This window comes from Carcharhinus amblyrhynchos, chromosome 4, assembly GCF_965287045.1.
Source record: "Carcharhinus amblyrhynchos chromosome 4, sCarAmb.v2.hapA, whole genome shotgun sequence".
NCBI lineage: Eukaryota > Metazoa > Chordata > Chondrichthyes > Carcharhiniformes > Carcharhinidae > Carcharhinus > Carcharhinus amblyrhynchos.
The window spans coordinates 46,961,585-46,979,388 of NC_137327.1; the positions used below are offsets into that span (position 1 = coordinate 46,961,585).

The following is a 17,804-nucleotide window of genomic DNA, read 5'->3' on the forward strand; positions in this document are numbered from 1 at the left end:
GGTAGAGGTAGAGAGATTCTTCCCGCTTAGAAAGGAAAACAGAACAGTCTTAAAATAAGCGGGGGCGGGGGGGGCACTTTAGAACGGAGTTGAGGAGGAACTTCTTCATTCAAAGGGTGGTGAATCTCTGGAATTCTCTACCCATTGAAGTGGTGGAGGCTACCTTGTTGAATATATTTAAGTCTCAGGTAGATAGATTTCTGATAGATAAGGGAATTAAGGGTTATGGGGAGAAAACGGGAAAGTGGAACTGATCCACTACAGATCAGCCATGATCTTATTGAATGGTGGGGCAGGCTTGAAGGGCTAGATGGCCTACTCCTGCTCCTTTTTCTTAAGATTGTTGTAGCATTCCACTAATCACAGTCTTCAGACTTCTGAAAATGTCCAATTTACGTGGCATGGTGGCACAATGGAGTGGTACAGTGGAAAGCTCTGTTGTCTTACAGGGTCAGGGACTCAGCTTCAATTCCTGGCTTGGGTCACTGTCTGTGCGGAGTTTGCACATTTTTCCTGTGTCTGCATGGGTTTCGTCCAGGTGCCCCAATTTCCTCCCACAGTCCAAAAGATGTGATGGTTAGGTGCATTGGCCATGCTAAGTTCTCCCTCAGTGTACCTGAACAGATGTCGGAGTGTGGTGACGCGGGGATTTTCATAGTAACTTAATTGCAGTGTTAATGTAAGCCTACCTGTGATGCTAATAAAATTAAATAAACGCTCTTAGCTTCCTGTCCTTTAACCAATCCTTTTTCAATACTAATATATCACCTCCAACTCCATGAGTCTGAACCTTTGGTGTTGCATCTTATAAAATGCCATTTGGAAATTCAAATTCCTTAATACAGGGTCCCTTTATCTACATTACTGCATACATCCACATAAACCCCTAATAAACATGTCAAACAAGATTTCTCTTGCGTAAACATATTGACTTTATCTGATCATACAATGTCGGTGAAATCTGTTATTGGTAGCATTGATTGGGGGAAAAATATTGGTCATGTGAACTCCTGCTCTCAACATATAACCTTTGAATCTCTCTCATGTCTCCTTGAAGAGAGGGATGGGACTTCAGTTTGACATATCATTTAAAGGGCGACATCACTTGACAGTGATGTATTATTTCATACACCGGTTTATCTTCCATTATGTGATCAAACCGAAGAAGAAAGTTGAACCCAAGGCCAGTGCAGCCAAGGTGGCACTTATTTTGCCACATAAATTACTATTATTCTATTATGCCAGAAGAATTTTGATCTTTCCCACATTTCATTAGTTATATCTGCATTCATGAACAATCACATACCAGTATCTGTTTTTCACAATTTTCTTCCACTCATTCCCATGATTCTGAAACATGTGGGTACCATGGTGGGTATATTGGCAAATGATGTTAGGGACCATGGAGAATTTAAAACAACAGGGGCTTTATTTATAGTTGCATGTGCATGGCTGCTGCTTCTGTGCCTGTTTCCCATGGTAGGGATTTATGCTGCAATTTCCATCAAATATTTTAATACAGCAGAGCTTCTATAAGTTAATACAAATACTTAACCTTTCCTCTTCCATTAAATTAAACATCTTCAACAAGTTCAATAATCAATAAGTCAATCACTACTAATAAGTTTGAAAGTTATTGCTCTCGGAACAGTTGACAAAAACCTTTGACCGTCTTTGCACTGGCGTAACCTCTGAGTTTTGCCTTCCCATGAACATCAGCAATGGGTTTAACTGGTGCTAGAGGTTGCCATGGTGTCTGATCTGTAGACAAGGTGTTGCTTTGATCAGTACTATCTATTGGGGTTGCAGGAAAGTTCATGTCAGGATTTTTGTATGGTTGAACGTGGACTCTTAGCAAGTTCCAATTTCCAGTGTCAGCCCTGGTCTGGACAGTACGGGCCCGATTTTATCATCAAGTTGCTCCCGTTTTTGGGAACGAAAACTTGGTAAAGTCAGACGTGAAGTGAGTATTGTGATCCGTGCCAGCCTCCGTGTTTTACCATGCATTTAAGTTGATTTAATGTGCTGCACCGCACTTCCCCCATTACCACTGTGTTTGGCAGTGTGGGGTCCAAAGCACTGTGCATGAGATCGGTGGGGGGGAGGTGTAGGTGGGGTTCGCTGCCACTCTGCCAGTGATCAGTGAAGAGGAAGGGGGGATGTCCACTGCCACCCTGCCTGAGATCATCGAAGGGGAAGTGGGAGTCCACTGCCACTCTGCTTGTGGTCAGAGAGGGAGAAGGGGTGCTTGCTGTCATTCTGCCTGAGATCAGTGGACAGGAATGGGAAGGAGGGGCCTGCAATCAATCTGGGTGGCGGAGAGGTAAGGGGGTCTAATGTTGTGGGGGTGGGGCAATGTCTGGGGGCCAGGGGGAGGCATTAACCGGCCTGGGAGGGATGTGGCAGGCAAACCGCATTCTATCTTCTGTGCGTGCTGCAGAGTTTTGGGCGCATAAAACCCTGCCCACAGGCTTCTGCAGCGTGATTCAGAATTGCTGATATTTTTTCAGGCAGTGTGTGTATGGGGCAGCTGAGAATGGGTCTGATCTGCCTAAGTTGGATCTGGAACACTCCCAATTTCAAGTCTGCCCAGCACTTAGAATCAAAATGGTAAAATAGGGCCCTATAAGTGTCAGGTCCAGTCTCTTCAATGATTGTGGCAGGAACCCATTTCTCTCCTGTGGAGTAATTCCTAACCAAAACTCCTTGTTCTTGGTGGAAATTCAATGCTTTGATTGCTTTCCCACCATTCCATTTGTCCTTGCATCTTTCTTCACCCGATGGCATGATGTGGGAGACCACCACTCCTACACCACACGAGGATCCATATAACTGTAGGGGGTAAAGTAGGATCAAAATTGGTAGGGACTTCAGATTTGGTAACACTTCTTTGGCTGATTGCATTGATCCGAACACTTCGACTTCTTGTTTTGACACAAGGTTGTGCCATGGTTTCAGAATGTTGCCAAGTTTGGAAGAAATCTTCTGTAAGAGTTTAACAATCCTAGGAAGGAGTCCAGCTGATTAATATTCTGAGCTGCAGGTGCCAATGTAAAAACCTTTGAAGGAGATTTGTAAAGGTCAGTGGTGTCAATCACATATTGCAAATACTCAGTGGAGGATTGGAAAAATTCACATGTCCTGGAGTCTCGGATCAAAGTCTTGCAATCTCTTAAGAGTGGCATCCAAATTCCGAAGATGTTCATCTTCATCTCTTCCAGTGACTGGGATATCATCCAGATAACACTGGACTCTGCTCAGTCCACTCAGGATCTGATCCATTGCTCTTTGAAACAATGCTGAGGTGATACCAAATGGCAATCTTCAATATTGAAACAAGTCTTTCTTGATTGTCAGAGGTCCCTGTGACATCTTGTCCACATTCATCTGTATATAAGCTTGACTCAAGTCAATTTTGCTGAAATGCAGGCCTCCAGCTTAACACGTCATTGATACAATTTGTTCATACAACTTAATGCTTGGCTTCTTGGGCAGCATTAAACCTCTGAAGGTATTAAACTTTATTGTTGACTTGCTTCTATTTTGCAGTTCTTTTGTTCTCCTCACTGGTGTCTTTTGCCACCCTCTTTTCTGGGTCTTCGTGCCTTTGAACCTTGATCCTTGACCCAGATCCTCAATCTGGGGTCTCTTCTAATTTGCCTGTGCTTAGCCATTTGTTTCTTCTTGTGGTTACTGCTTTAAGAGCTGGAACCTTTTGCTTTGTTTTAACTTCATGTTGTCACTGCAACTGTCAGCTTTCTGTGCTGTGAGGTTCCTGTGCTTTCTGGATTTTGGTGGGCTCACCAGCAACATGACTGCTCTTTGTTTTAAAATATTTAAAAACTTAAAACTTTCAAGGGAAGGACATTGCTTCTCTGAGGGATTCTTTCTTTTTTCTTAAGCTTGTGAACTCTTTCTTGATTTCAGAGGGAATTTTGCATGTAGGGCCAGGACGTGATTAACATTGCAATTGTTTGTTTTTTAATTGGTTCAGCAGTTGAACTAACGAAAGATGTGGGTCCTGCAATTCCATAATGCATTGCGAAGTATAGCAAGCCAGTCAGGACATACAATACATAAAAGCACCATCTGAACAATGCAGGTGAACTGGAATATTTTTCGTGAGTTGTAGAATGTGTGTACCTTAATGCTAATTTGTGCACAAGTACAAGGCCACAATTGCAACCATGTTGACATCTCTGTTACTATATTAAATAAAATCACTTCTAATAGCCACTCTTATCAACTAAGTTTTAAAATAGTTAGAAAGTCATATTGTTATCCTGTCAACTTTGTGTTTTGCTGGCAGTGCCTTCATTTAGTAAGTCAGTTTGCCTAGAATTGTCTTTCTGGTTTTACAAAGAGTAAGCAAGTCAAAAGCTAAATCAACAAATTCAACACAACAGGAGCCAACTTGAGACAATAGTAGCCCCTTCAACTCCATACTACATCCCTGTGACACATTCATTCATTGCACCCCCAGGGAAGGTATTTGACAAAATTTGTAAATATTTTGGAATGTGGTAAGTGCCAGCAGAAAATACATTTTTGTTTCAAGAAAGTCAAGACTATATTTTCTTTTTGTTTCAGGATTACCTGATAAAGCTCCATTAGGACTGATAGACACACCACTGTTGGACACTGAAGAAGAGGTGCACTGGTATTTTCTTCCTTTAGACCTAGTGAAGAAATACCCTACTTTAATCACTGATGATAATCTGCTGTGGCTATGTGAAGGAGTTGTCCTGATAGAAATTGGATGGACTAATTTCCGATATATAGGTAGTTTAATGATCATTTGTGACATATTGATACCGCTTTTTAATCAGAAACAACTTGTAAATGTTCTCTCTTTGACCAAATATTTGCTGTTACTGAAATCTTAAGTTAATTGAGTATTAGGGGGATCTGTGTCCATTATTTACATAGAGTCATAGAGGTTTACAGCATGGAAACAGGCCCTTCGGCCCAACTTGTCCATGCCATCCTTTTTGTTTAAAACCCCTAAGCTAATCCAATTGCCCGCATTTGGCCCATATCCCTCAATACCCATCGTACCCATGTAACTATCTAAATGCTTTTTAAAAGATAAAATTGTACCCGCCTTTACTACTACCTCTGGCAGCTTGTTCCAATTGCCCCTCTGGACACTTTTGTATCTCTCCCCTCTCACCTTAACCCTATGCCCTTTAGTTTTAGACTCCCCTACCTTTCGGAAAAAATATTGACAATCTACCTTGTCTATGCCCCTCATTATTTTATAAACCTCTATAAGATCACCCTTCAGCTTCCTACACTCCAGAGGAAAAAGTCCCAGTCTATTCAGCCTCTCAATCCATGAAGCCCCGTAGCATCCTAATAAATCTTTTCTGCAGCCTTTCTAGTTTAATAATATCCTTTCTATAATAGGGTGAACAGAACTGCACACAGTATTCCCAAGTGTGGCCTTACCAATGTCTTGTATAACTTCACCAAGACATCCCAACTCCTGTATTCAATGTTCTGACCAATGAAACCAAGCATGCCGAATGCCTTCTTCACCACTTTGTCCACCTGTGACTCCACCTTCAAGGAAATATGAACATATATCCCAGATCTCTTTGTTCTGTAACTCTCCCCAATGCCCTGTGATTAACAAAGTCCTGTCCTGGTTCAATCTACCAAAATGCATCACTTCGCATTTGTCTAAATTAAACTCCATCTGCCATTCGTCAGCTCACTTGCCCAATTGATCAAGATCCTGTTGCAATTGGAGATAACTTTCTTCACTGTCCACTATGCCACCAATCTTGGTGCCATTTGCAAACTTACTTTTTCCTTTTTGAACAAAGGCACAACATTTGCCATTCTCCAATCTTCAGCGGGGAATGTTCCAATATTCCGTGGGGAAGTATTTTAATTTCTCGCCTTTTTGAGGCATGTTAATTTTATATGTCCTCTGTCTATAAATGATTTCAACAGCAGGGGGACAATCTTTGTATCAAGGAGATAATATGGATGTGGAAGCTTGATTTAGTGTCAAACAAGATCTTGATAATGTGGAGCGCAGTTCAACAGAAAACACTGGCCGACATAGTTGGTTCTGAGGGTATAAAAATACCCTCAATTCAGTTTTCCTAGTGTTGAGCTGGAGGAAGATGCAGATTATTCAAGATTGGATATTGGGCAGAAGTCTGACTGCATGGAGATGGTAGAGGAATTGGAAGATGTGTTTCAGAGGAAGGACTGGGTGATGTTGGTATGCTTGTGTAAACTGACCTTTTTTGGGGAAGAAGCAGCATGTAGATATGGAAAAAGTGACTCTGTGTGAATTCTTGGGAAACTTCTTGGATTTTTTTTATGGGGGTAAGAAGAAAAGCCATTGAGTAGAGATGTTTGACTATAATTGGATAGGTGAGTGGAACCTGTAGAGCTGGACTGCAGGAAAAATGTGAGACAAGGATGGTATGACCAGTCATGTTAGAGACTGCAGAGATTTTAAACATAGGATAAAATACAATGCTTACATTCTCAGAATGTTACTTCTTTCTTTGGTTGGCAACAGAAACTCAATTAGATTCAAATCAAATTGTGAGTGAGTCAGCCTTGGGTCTAGGAGATTGCAACTCTTTGGGGGTCAGTATACTTAATTTCAACATGTTTGTGTACGACAAGCTCAATAGATCAACTGATCTGTTCTTTTCCATCATTTTCATATGTTTGAAAATTCCTGTTTGCAATCCTTATGTGATTCATCCCAAGTGATGTGAGGCTGCACATTCATTGTTGACATCTGTTCTTTTGTTCCTCGCAAGAATTAATGCTTACTAATTACATTGCTCTCCAGTATTGTTAAAAATCTATGATCAATCTGCTATTTTTCATTTTCTTTTCCAATTTCCAGTTTGATTTTCTCTCCTTACCCTTTCTGTCTTAGAAAGGCTCACTGATCCTAGGATCTTTATAAAGGTTAGCGACCATGGTGACTTTTCTTGACACTGGATGAAGTGTCAATTTTTAATTCAAGTGATACTAAACTCAATGTCGATATGGCTATTTTGTTATGGGGACCATTAGAACCAAAAATAGCTCTCATGGCATTCACAAATATGCATGCGTAGGTGTCATCACTGAAAGAAGCAACATAAACCACAAATGAGTTTGCTCTTTGATTTAGGAGTGTTGAGGCTAATTTTACATCAACATACTTCACTTCAGACTAAGGGTTAACCCAAGGATCTTTTTGGTTTGTGAGATTCAGTTCTAAGCTGAGTAACAGCCATTGCAGGAAGGATTAAGCTTTCTTATTTCTGTTCACCCTCCTTTTAATGTCAGATAATCATATGGGGTCAAATTTTAAGAATGTCGAGTGATCGGAGCTCACAGCCCTGAGAGTTGGCACCTAACATGCAGTGGTTGACTCTTGGTTGAATTCCCAGTGTCATGGTAGGGGGCGATCACGGAGTCAGGGATAGGCCAGGAGGGGAGGAGTTTCTGGAGCTGCAATATCCCAGGGGGAGAGCTCCTCAATTCTGAGCCAGCTTCAGAGTGAGGCCGAGATGGGGATAAGCTTAAATGTCACTTTCCCATCCTACTCGTACCTGTATGTAAAAGTTGAGGCTGGGTGGTATTATGGAACCAGACGTAAGACCTATTATGTCCAGGCCAGTTCTTTGAAACAGCTTTCCAATTAGTCCCACTTTTTCCCCATTGCCTTCTCTTTTTTTTAACCTTTTTGTTCACATTACATTCAACTAAACCTTGCAGTCCTCAGTGAATTTTTATTACTCTGAGATTATCCTGGAGAGTCAGGACAGTCAATCCACAGCTCTTTTTCTCCAAGGTGAACCAGCTTCTTGAAGTTCTGTTCCTTAGCCTGACCTTTAAAATCCATTGTAAAGAGCTAACTCCTGCTGTTGCTCTGCTTATGACTGCCATAGTGCGAGGTGGTCCACTTTGGTAGGAATAATGGTAGGAAGGATTATTACTTACGTGGAGAAAAACTGCAGCAGGCGACGGTGCAGAGGGACCTTGTGCATGAGTCGCAAAAACCCAGCTTGCAGGTGCAGCAGGTGGTCAGGAAGGCGAATGGGATGCTGGCCTTCATAGCGAGGGGGATTGAATATAAAAGTAGGGAGGTCTTGCTGCGGCTGTATAGGGCATTGGTGAGGCCGCAGCTGGAGTACTGTGTGCAGTTTTGGGCACCGTACTTACGCAAGGATATTTTGGCCTTGGAGGGAGTGCAGAGGAGGTTTACTAGGCTGATGCCGGAGTTGAGGGGGTTGAGCTATGAGGAGAGGCTGAATAAACTAGGCTTGTACTTGTTAGAGTTTAGAAGAATGAGGGGAGATCTCATTGAGACGTATAAGATGATGAATGGGATGGATAGGATAGAGGTGGAGAGACTCTTCCCTCTCAGAAAGGACAGTAGGACTAGGGGGCACAGCCTCAAGATAAAGGGGGGGGCGGTTTAGAACGGAGTTGAGGAGGAACTTCTTCACTCAAAGGGTGGTGAATCTCTGGAATTCTCTGCCCGTTGAAGTGGTGGAGGCTACCTCGCTAAATATTTTTAAGACGTGGGTTGATGGGTTTTTGATAAGAGAGGGGATTAAGGGTTATGGGGAGAGGGCGGGAATGTGGAACTGAGCCACGACAGATCAGCCATGATCTTATTGAATGGCGGGGCAGGCTTGAAGGGCTAGATGGCCTACTCCTGCTCCTATTTCTTATGTTCTTATTCCATCTTCCCACTCAGCTAATCTCAAATATCTTGTCACTTTCCAGTCTCACTTCTATCCACACTATTGATTCTTTGCAACCTCACCTCTTTCATATGTTCCATCTAATACTTCTTTGATCCTCTCCTTGCCCAAATCTTGATGACTATTTGCCTTTCTTGACCATTTTCACATCAGCATTCCTAATCGCTGACTGTATGGGGAACATCCTTTCTTTTGGCCTGTTCATCATCTCCTGTTCGTTCCTAACATGTAAGATATTTGAATCTGTTGTCACTAATTCTGTGAATCTTTCTTTAAAAACTTTCTGTTTGAATCCTTTCAGTCTGATTTCCACCTAGCTAACATGAAACTTTCTGGTCAAAGTTGTAAATAACATCCTTTATGATTGTTATATTAGTTACCCTTCCGTGTTCTTAATATTTCCATGGCATTCAGTATGATGGATCACACTACCCTGTAATCAATTGCTGTCTAAAATTGTAGAACTAATTTTGTGTAATTCCACTCTTCGCTGTCTCAGTGCAGTCAGTGGATCTCTAGCAACTATTTCTCCTCTTCCTCCCACAAAGATGTCTCCAAAGATCCCCAGATTCTATCTTGTTTCTCTTCGTCATCCATGCACCATTTTGCTCATGCAGTCTTCCAGTCAACATTAATATGTATGCTGACAACATCCAGCTCTAGTTCTTCATTCTTCCCCCAACTTACTTAAATTGCATAATAAAATCTATATTGAAAGTTATTTAATTATTGCTGATGGCAGGTGAATTAGAATTGAGTTAGAATTATAAACATGTTATAAAATTTAATTTTTTTAAGCAAATTTCCTTCAGACGGGGAGACTACTTGTACCTGACAAATTTTCAGAAATAGATGTTCTTGTGACTGAGATGGAGATGCTTCAAATACCAGAACTCATCAAAGCTGTCAAATCATATAGGATGGATATAGGTAAGTCATATGCAGCCAAAGGATCTTTTTAATAAATATGTCAAACATGGGGGTATGGGGGTGAGGAGAGAAATTTCAAAGATGATGTGAGGGGCAAGTTTTTCACAAAGAGTGGTAGGTGTCCGGAACGTGTTGCCAGTGGTGGTGGTAGTGGAGGCAGATGCGATGAGGCATTTAAGGGGGTTTTAGATAAGCACATGAATATGCAATGAATAGAGGAATATGGACCAAAGGCATGCATGAGGGATTAGTTCAGTTTGGTATTGAACAGGCCCTTGGGAACAACATCTTGGGCCTAAGGGGCCTGTTCCGGTGTTGTACTGTTCTGTGTTCTGTTGAGTTACCCAAATATGCATTTTATAAATGGGGAAATTTGAAATAGCTTTACTGTATTCATACAAAAATTTTAGTTTTGTTTCATTGTCAGCTGCTGATCATTTAACCGTAAAAGCTCACAGGGTTAATTATGTACATATTTTTTGGATTGGTTTAAAAATGTTGATAGAATTGAAACTTAACCTGTCAATAGTTGTTAATATTATTAAACTCACTGAGATAGCCACCCTAAAGTTGTGGTGATCAGAGTGGAAGCACAAACATAAAAAGACTAGGCTTTAACAATCTGACATTGGTGCCACAATGACGAAGCAATGATATTCTATATTGCAATAATTTTAAATAACCAAACCACTTCAGTTGATTGGTTCAGATTATTTGTTTGTTAACCAAAATATGTCACTCATTGTTTCAAACACAGCATTTATAATGGATAAGTGTAGCCACAATATTTTTAAACGAGCAATTTCAGGGGATAATGGAATTTTCATAAATAAAATCTGTACAGCCTCTAAGCTGCCATTAGTGTTGATTTTTTTAAAAAAGGATTACATTTATTAAGTGCAATCTCAGGACATCCCTAGATGCTTCATAGTGAATGAAGCACTTTTGAAGCATAGTTACTGTTATAATGTCAGAAACATTAAAGCATAATGGTTGCTGTGAACTTTAGGAATTGGGAGAGACATGGGTTAAAAAATAAGTTAGTGGGATAGATTTTGAACAAGCTAAATTAGCATTTAAAAACCAAAATGGAAATGAAATTTGGGTGCTAATCTACAGTGACAATTTTATGCTTGGGCAGAATGTTGAAAATCTAATATGTTTTGTGGCCACTTGAGGTCATTGGTTATGTAAATTAATTTTCATCTCTCTTTTATTGTAGGTGGTAGTTCCAAAGATGTCTCTATCCCTGTCAGTTCTATACATCATTCTGAAGGGAGTTGTAACTCTGAATGTGAAATGACAGATAAACCGTTATATATCCTTGTCCTGGAGTTGTTAGTGAAATACCCAGATTCAGCACTAGGACAGCTTTCCATTGACAGCAGCCTTGATGGGATGAAACTATATATTTTTGGCAATGGAGTTCTTTTTAAACATGTCAGGTGCTTATATTAAGTTCAATGTTACCTGAATTTAATTCTAATTGCCCGCAGGCTCCAAGTGCATTTGCTGTCTAAAATGCTTGCACAATATTTATCCAATACCAAAGTTATTTTCATAAAATTAAGACATTTTTCAACCAATTTTAATCTTGTATTCACTGCTATAACAGAAGATCAAATTTTATCAAACAGTCATTAAGTTCATATAACAGTATGCTTTTCCTCCAGTAGTTATGAACAGCCCTGAACACACTTTAAAAAAATCCTTGACTTTCTCAATGCTAATATTTACTTTGTCCCAGCTGTTTTGGAATTAATAAATCTTCAATTTCAGGTAGTAGAGGATATGGTTCATCTAAAAGCAAGGCCTGCACAATATTCAGCCTTTAGCTAATAAATGAAAAATAATATTAATAGCACACAAATGCGAGGCAATTACCATCTCTAATAAGAAAAAATCTGCCCATCTCCCCTTGATGTGCCACCTTCAACACCTTTGGTGTGACCATTGATCAGAAACCTAGCAAAACCAGCCAGATAAATATTTTGACTACAAGAACAGGTGAAAGGCTGGGAATTCTGTTGTGCGTAACCCATCTCCAGAGTTTTAAAAGATACAAGTTAGAAAGAAAATGGAATAGTCTCCACTTGCTTAGAGGAGTGCTGCTTCATAAACGCTTATGATGTTTGGCAGCACCCAAGCTAAAGCAGCTTGTTTGATCGGCACTCCTCCTACCACCTCAAACATTCACTTTCTCCACCATTAGCATACAGTAGCAGCAATGTGTACCATCTACAAGATGCATCATACCTTCCAAATGCATACCACCTAGAACAGAGGTAGGTAAACCATAATTTGTGGGCCACACCTGGTCTGCAGGACCTTCTGAACTAACCTGTGACCATTACATGGGTTCCAAGAGAAGTAATTCAAGGTAAGTTGACCAAGGATCTATGAGCAGACGTGAGCATTCCCCAAGGAGTGCCACTACTAAGTTAGAGGAGACAAGTGCACGTGGAGGACCACGACACAAGGTAAGTGTGCATTCAAAATTACTTACTAGATTACTGCAGTTTTGATTTGCATCATGGTGCTAATTCTTGTTGAGGTCTGGGGCCATGGGTACTGGCAGTCATTTTGTCCCTTTTCTGAGTTGCTGTTCTTCATGTGTACAGTGAATGCTGGCAGGGTGTTTGGCACTGTAGTCAGACTCTGTATTGATGCTGAGGAAATCAAAACAGCAGTAGCTGCTGTCCAGGTTTAAACCAGCAACATCAGAAATGAGGATTTGGACCTGACATCTTCAGATTTGTGTTCACATAATACCAAACCGAACAGTGCCTTTACTCCGTAGAAATGGTTATGTGTCTATAGTCTTAATAAAACCATCTTCTCTTTGTATGTCCTGTCAACTTTTTACATTATAATTTTTATAGCCACATTGATAATAGTATCAGCGTTGAGAAGCTTCAGTTAAGTGGGATGATGAAGGAATCTGCCTCCTTCTCCTTGAAAACAGAAGGTTATGGGTAGTTTTAAATGAGGAGATGTTCAAAATCGTGAAGCATATTGATTAGGTAAATAATGAGATTTTCTGGTGGCAGAAGAATCGGTAACCAGGAGACAGTGATTCATTATAATTGGCAAAACAACCGTAGGTTAGCAGATTTGTAGACCCAGTAGAAATTTCACCAACAGCTTTGCTGGTTAATGGATTGAAACATAGGAGCATGAGTACTGCAATGTTTGGAGTAGGTTCCAAGATATGCAATCTTGGTGACCATCCAACAGGTCCTTCCACCTTACTGGATGGATTCTAGTAACTGTGCATTTTAAACACTGGCATGCATTTTCAAGGATGGATGATAAAACAAATCTTGTCACATCTTAATTGGTGGCATCTTGCCTCTGAATCAGGTGGTTTTTGCCTCAGGTCCCACCATGGGACTTGAGCATAAACATCAAGGCAGATGCTCCACTTTATGACTGAGGGTTTGCCACACTACTAGAGATGCTGGGGCAACTCTCCCAAAAACATTTAAGTGCCAAATTTGCATGGCAGGATGGGAGAATGGCACTCCACTGTTTTTCAGAGGAGATATAGATTTAAAGACCTAATTTGGTCAAAACATCAAATGTTACTTTAGCTCTTGTAATATGGACCTGATTGACTGCCCCTCTTTACAACAATTTTCTGGCATCTTTTAACTTTCTGTTACTGCAATTCAGTGTTCCCTTAATACTCTGTAAACATGAAAAAGTAGGAGATAAGTTCCCTTTTAAATGCTTATCACCATAATGCGGCAAATATGCTGGATGACAAAAGATTGCAAGAATATAATCTATCATAACATTTTCTAATATTAAGATACCACCATCAAGGAAAATACAATCCAGAAGAGGTTACAACTTATAAAACCAAGAAGTAAAATGTGGCCCAGTGAGGCTGCATCTAGAGTATTCCTTAACTCAAAAATATTTAGTTACTGGAAGAGGTACATGGGGTTAGCACATTTGATTCCAGAGCTAAAGGGAATGATGTATGAGGAAAAGAGAAAACTGAAGTTCTAAAAATTCTGAAGGATTTGAGATAAATGGTTTACACCATCAGTGCAGAACAGGATTATAGTAAATCTGTGGTGTACTGATTTGGAATTTAAAACCCTGGTAAATGAACTGCCATGTGAAAAATTGGCTGCTACTTTGCTTTGGGCTGGTTTTATGCTGCTCATAAAGACTAACTGGGCCCTCATTGAATCCAAATGAGCTTTCCTTGGGCAAGTTTTTTTCTCATTCACAGGCTGCGTGTACTTCTGGCAAGACCAGCACTGCTGCCCATCCTTGATTGCCCTTGAGAAGGTGTTAGTGAGCCACTGCCTTGAACTGCTGCAGTTCATGTGATGTAGGTGCACCTGTAGTGCTGTTAGGGCGAATGTTCTAGGACTTTCACCCACTGACAGTGAAAGAATTATATATTTTCAAGTCAGGGTAATATGAGACTTTTGGAGGGAAATTTGCAAGATAAGATGTTCCCATGTGTCTGTCCTTTACTTTCTAGGCGGTAGTGGTTATGAGATTAGAAACTGCTGATGAAGGAGCCTTGATTTACTAATATTTCAAAACACCTGCTTAATTTTCAAATGCTTATGAAGACAAAATCTGGTCCTCTACTTAGTGACCATATCAACATAATATATATGTATATATGATTCAGTTCATGCCAGTTTAAGATCTGAGTTGGGGAGGAAGTTCTTCCTAGGGTTGAGAGTCTTTTGAACTCCTTGCCACAGAAGGCCTTGGGGGCAGAGTCCTTGTGTATATTTAAGGCTGAGATGGATAGGTTTTTGATCAGTTGGGAATCAAGAGTTATGGGGAAAGGAGAGGAAAGTGAATGTGAGGAAAATTGGATCTGTTGTGATCCTATTGAATGGCGGAGCTGGCCCCAAGGGCCAAACAGCCTACTCCTGTTCCTATTCCTTATGGTCTTATTTGATGGAGCAATTGAAAATGGGCCTAGGACATCATCCATCAGGTGACATACTCCTGCCTTACAGTGCCAGGGACTCGGATTCAATTCCAGTCTTGGATGGCTGTGTGGAGTTTGCTCGTTCTCCCCGTTTCTGCATGGGTTTCTTCCAGGTGACTGAGATGATTGACTTCCAACAACCACAACCATCTTCCTTTGTGGTACCTATGTGACATTTCCCCTGAATACCCATTGACTTCAGTTTTCCTTGGATTCTTTGATGCCACACTCAGTCAAATACTGCCTTGATGTCAAGGGCAGTCACTCTTGCCTCACCTCTGGAACTCCATTGTTCATATTTGAACTAAGGCTATAATGAGACAAGGAACTGAATGATCCCGGTAGAAGCCAAACTGAGCATCAGTGAGCTGGTTGCTGATAAGCAAGTGCTGCTTTATAGCACTGTTGATGACTTCTTCCATCAGTTACTGATGATTGAGAGTAGACTAATGGGGTAGTGATTAGATGGGTTGGATTTCTTTTGTTTTTTTATGTACCACAGTAAAAAGTCTGACAACACCAGGTTTTAGTCCAACCGATTTATTTGATAATACTCACAAGCTTTCAAGGTTTCCCTCTTCGTCAGGTGAATGGAGAGTTCTGGCCTCAGACAGAGCATATAAAGCACAGACAGTTTAGAGATTACTGATTAGAATGCGAATCCTTACACCTAACCTGCTGTTCAAGACCTGAAGTGGCTGACAATGCTCACATTGTCAGCCACTTCAGGTCTTGAACAGCAGGTTAGGTGTAAGGATTCGCATTCTAATCAGTAATCTCTAAACTGTCTGTGCTTTATATGCTCTGTCTGAGGCCAGAACTCTCCATTCACCTGACGAAGAGGGAAACCTTGAAAGCTTGTGAGTATTATCAAATAAATCGGTTGGACTAAAACCTGGTGTTGTCAGACTTTTTACTGTGTTTACGCCAGTCCAACGCCGGCATACCCACATCATTTTTATGTACCAGACATATCTGGGCAATTTCCCACATTACTAGGTAGATGCCAGTGTTGTAGCTATACTGGAACAGTTTGACCAGCCACATGGCAAATTCTGGAGCACAAGTCTTCAGTCCTATTGCTGGAATAATGTCAGGAATAATGTTACCCTTTGCAGAATCCAGTGTTTTCAACTGTTTCTTGATAGCAAAGGGAATGCATCAACTTGGCTAGCTCTAGCATCTGTGATGCTGGGAACCTCAGGAGGAGGCCAAGATGGATTATTCGTTCACCACTTCTGCTGAAGATTGTTGTGAATGCTTCAACTTCATCTTTTGCACTGCGAGGCTGTGCTCCCTTATTGAGGATGGGGACATCTGTGGAACCCACTCTTCCAGTAAGGAGTTTAATTTTCTAGCATCATTTACTACTGGATGTGGCAAGACTGCAGAGCTTGGATCTGACCTATTGGTTCTGGAATCACTCAGCTCTGTCTATATTGCACGCTGGTTATGCTGTTTGGCACACTTAATTCTGTGTTGTAGCTTTACCAGGTTGATACCTTATTTTTAGGTATGCCTGGTGTTGTTCCTGAAAGGCCCTCCTGCAATCTTCTCACTCGAAGGCTGCAAGATTATGAGGGGCATGGACAGAGTGGATAGTCAGAAGTCTTTTCCCAGGGTGGAAGAGTCAATTACTGGGGGCACAGGTTTTAAGTTCGAAGGACAAGGTTTAAAGGAGATGTACGAGGCAAGTTTTTTTTGCACAGAGGGTGGTGGTTGGTGGAACACGCTGCTCAGGGAGGTTGTGGCAGCAGATGGCGATAAATCCAGGGTTGATTCTCTCAGTTGGCTTGGTGCTAATGGTAGAGTAGGGGATATGTCCGGTCATGAAGTTGCAAATTGTGGTTTAGTCCAGGTGTGCTCCTGCTGATGGCCCGCAGAGCCTCATGGATGCCCAATCTTGAGCTGCTACATTTAATATCTATCCCATTTACCATGATGGTAGTGTTACAACACCATTGAGGGTATCCTCAGTGTGAGCAAGAACTGTGGTGGTCATTCCTACCAATTCTGTCTTGGACAGATGCGTCTGCAGCAGACAAGTTGGTGAAGATGAGATCAAGTAGGCTTTTCTCTCTTTTTGGTTCTCTCATCCCTTTCACAGACACAGTCTGGCAGCTATATCTTTTATGACTTGGTCAGTAGAGGTGCTACAAAGCTACTTTTGGTGATGGGTTTTGAAGTCCCCCACCCAGAGTGCATTCCAGCACCCTCAATGCTTCCTCGAAAGTGTTATACAACAGGGAGGAGTACTGATTATCAACTGAGCGGAGAGGGGGGAGATGTGGTAACTGATAATCAGCAGGAGGTTTCCTTGCCTGTGTTTGTTGTGATCTATAAGACCTCATGGGATCCTGAGTTGATAGTTGAGGGATCCCAGTGCAAGTCCCTCCCATCTATATACCACTGTGCCCCCATGCCTGCTGGACTGTCCTGTTGATGGGACTGAAAATACTCAGGGATGGTGTTGGTGGTGTCTGGCACATTATCTCTAACGTATGGTTCTGACTGTATGACTGTATCAGACTGTGGCTTGACTATTCTGTGACGTATCTCCCAATTTTGGCACAGGCTCTTGATAATAATGAGGACGTTGCAGGTTCGACAGGGCTGAACTTGTTGTTTCCGGTCCAAAAGTCGATGCTGAGTGGTACATCCAATTCTATTCCTGACAGATATTGTAGCTGTTGGATACAACTGAGTGACTTTTAAATGGCCTTCCAAGCCAATGACATCGCTGTGTGCCTGGAGTCGCATGAAAGCCAAATCAAATAAGGACAGCAAATTTCTTTCCCTTAAGGACATTAGTGAACCAGATTGGTTTTTACAACAATTGGCAATTGAACTTTTAATTGTCATTAAACTTTTACTTTCAGATGCTTATTCAATTCAATTTCCACCACCTGATGACACAGCAAGACAAGTTGCTGAAGAGGGAATTGGTAGGGGTGGGGAAAGCCTCCAAGAGTTGACCATATCGATCTAGGATGTTCAGGGAGCCGTTCTATCTGTAACTTGATGAGGAACAGTCTGTCAGACTTCTGCATTTCAGTAATGATGTCCTCACTGATATCTGTTTCAGCAACAATTGGAACCTCAGAGCAGGACAAAGACTGCAGGGGCTGTGAAGGTGGCCATGAATTTCTATGCATCAGGTG

The 17,804-nt window shown here is 41.3% G+C and overlaps 1 protein-coding gene across 1 annotated transcript in view; it reads left to right on the forward strand.

Annotated features, from left to right (window-relative positions):
* LOC145342571 (BTB/POZ domain-containing protein KCTD19-like) overlaps window positions 1-17,804 on the forward strand; it is a 108,132-nt gene that overhangs the window by 10,465 nt on the left and 79,863 nt on the right. The window contains exons 3-5 of the mRNA XM_080188126.1: window positions 4,591-4,782; window positions 9,540-9,671; window positions 10,894-11,116. Of these exons, the coding sequence (XP_080044252.1) occupies window positions 4,591-4,782; window positions 9,540-9,671; window positions 10,894-11,116 (547 nt within the window). The remainder of the gene's footprint in view (window positions 1-4,590; window positions 4,783-9,539; window positions 9,672-10,893; window positions 11,117-17,804) is intronic.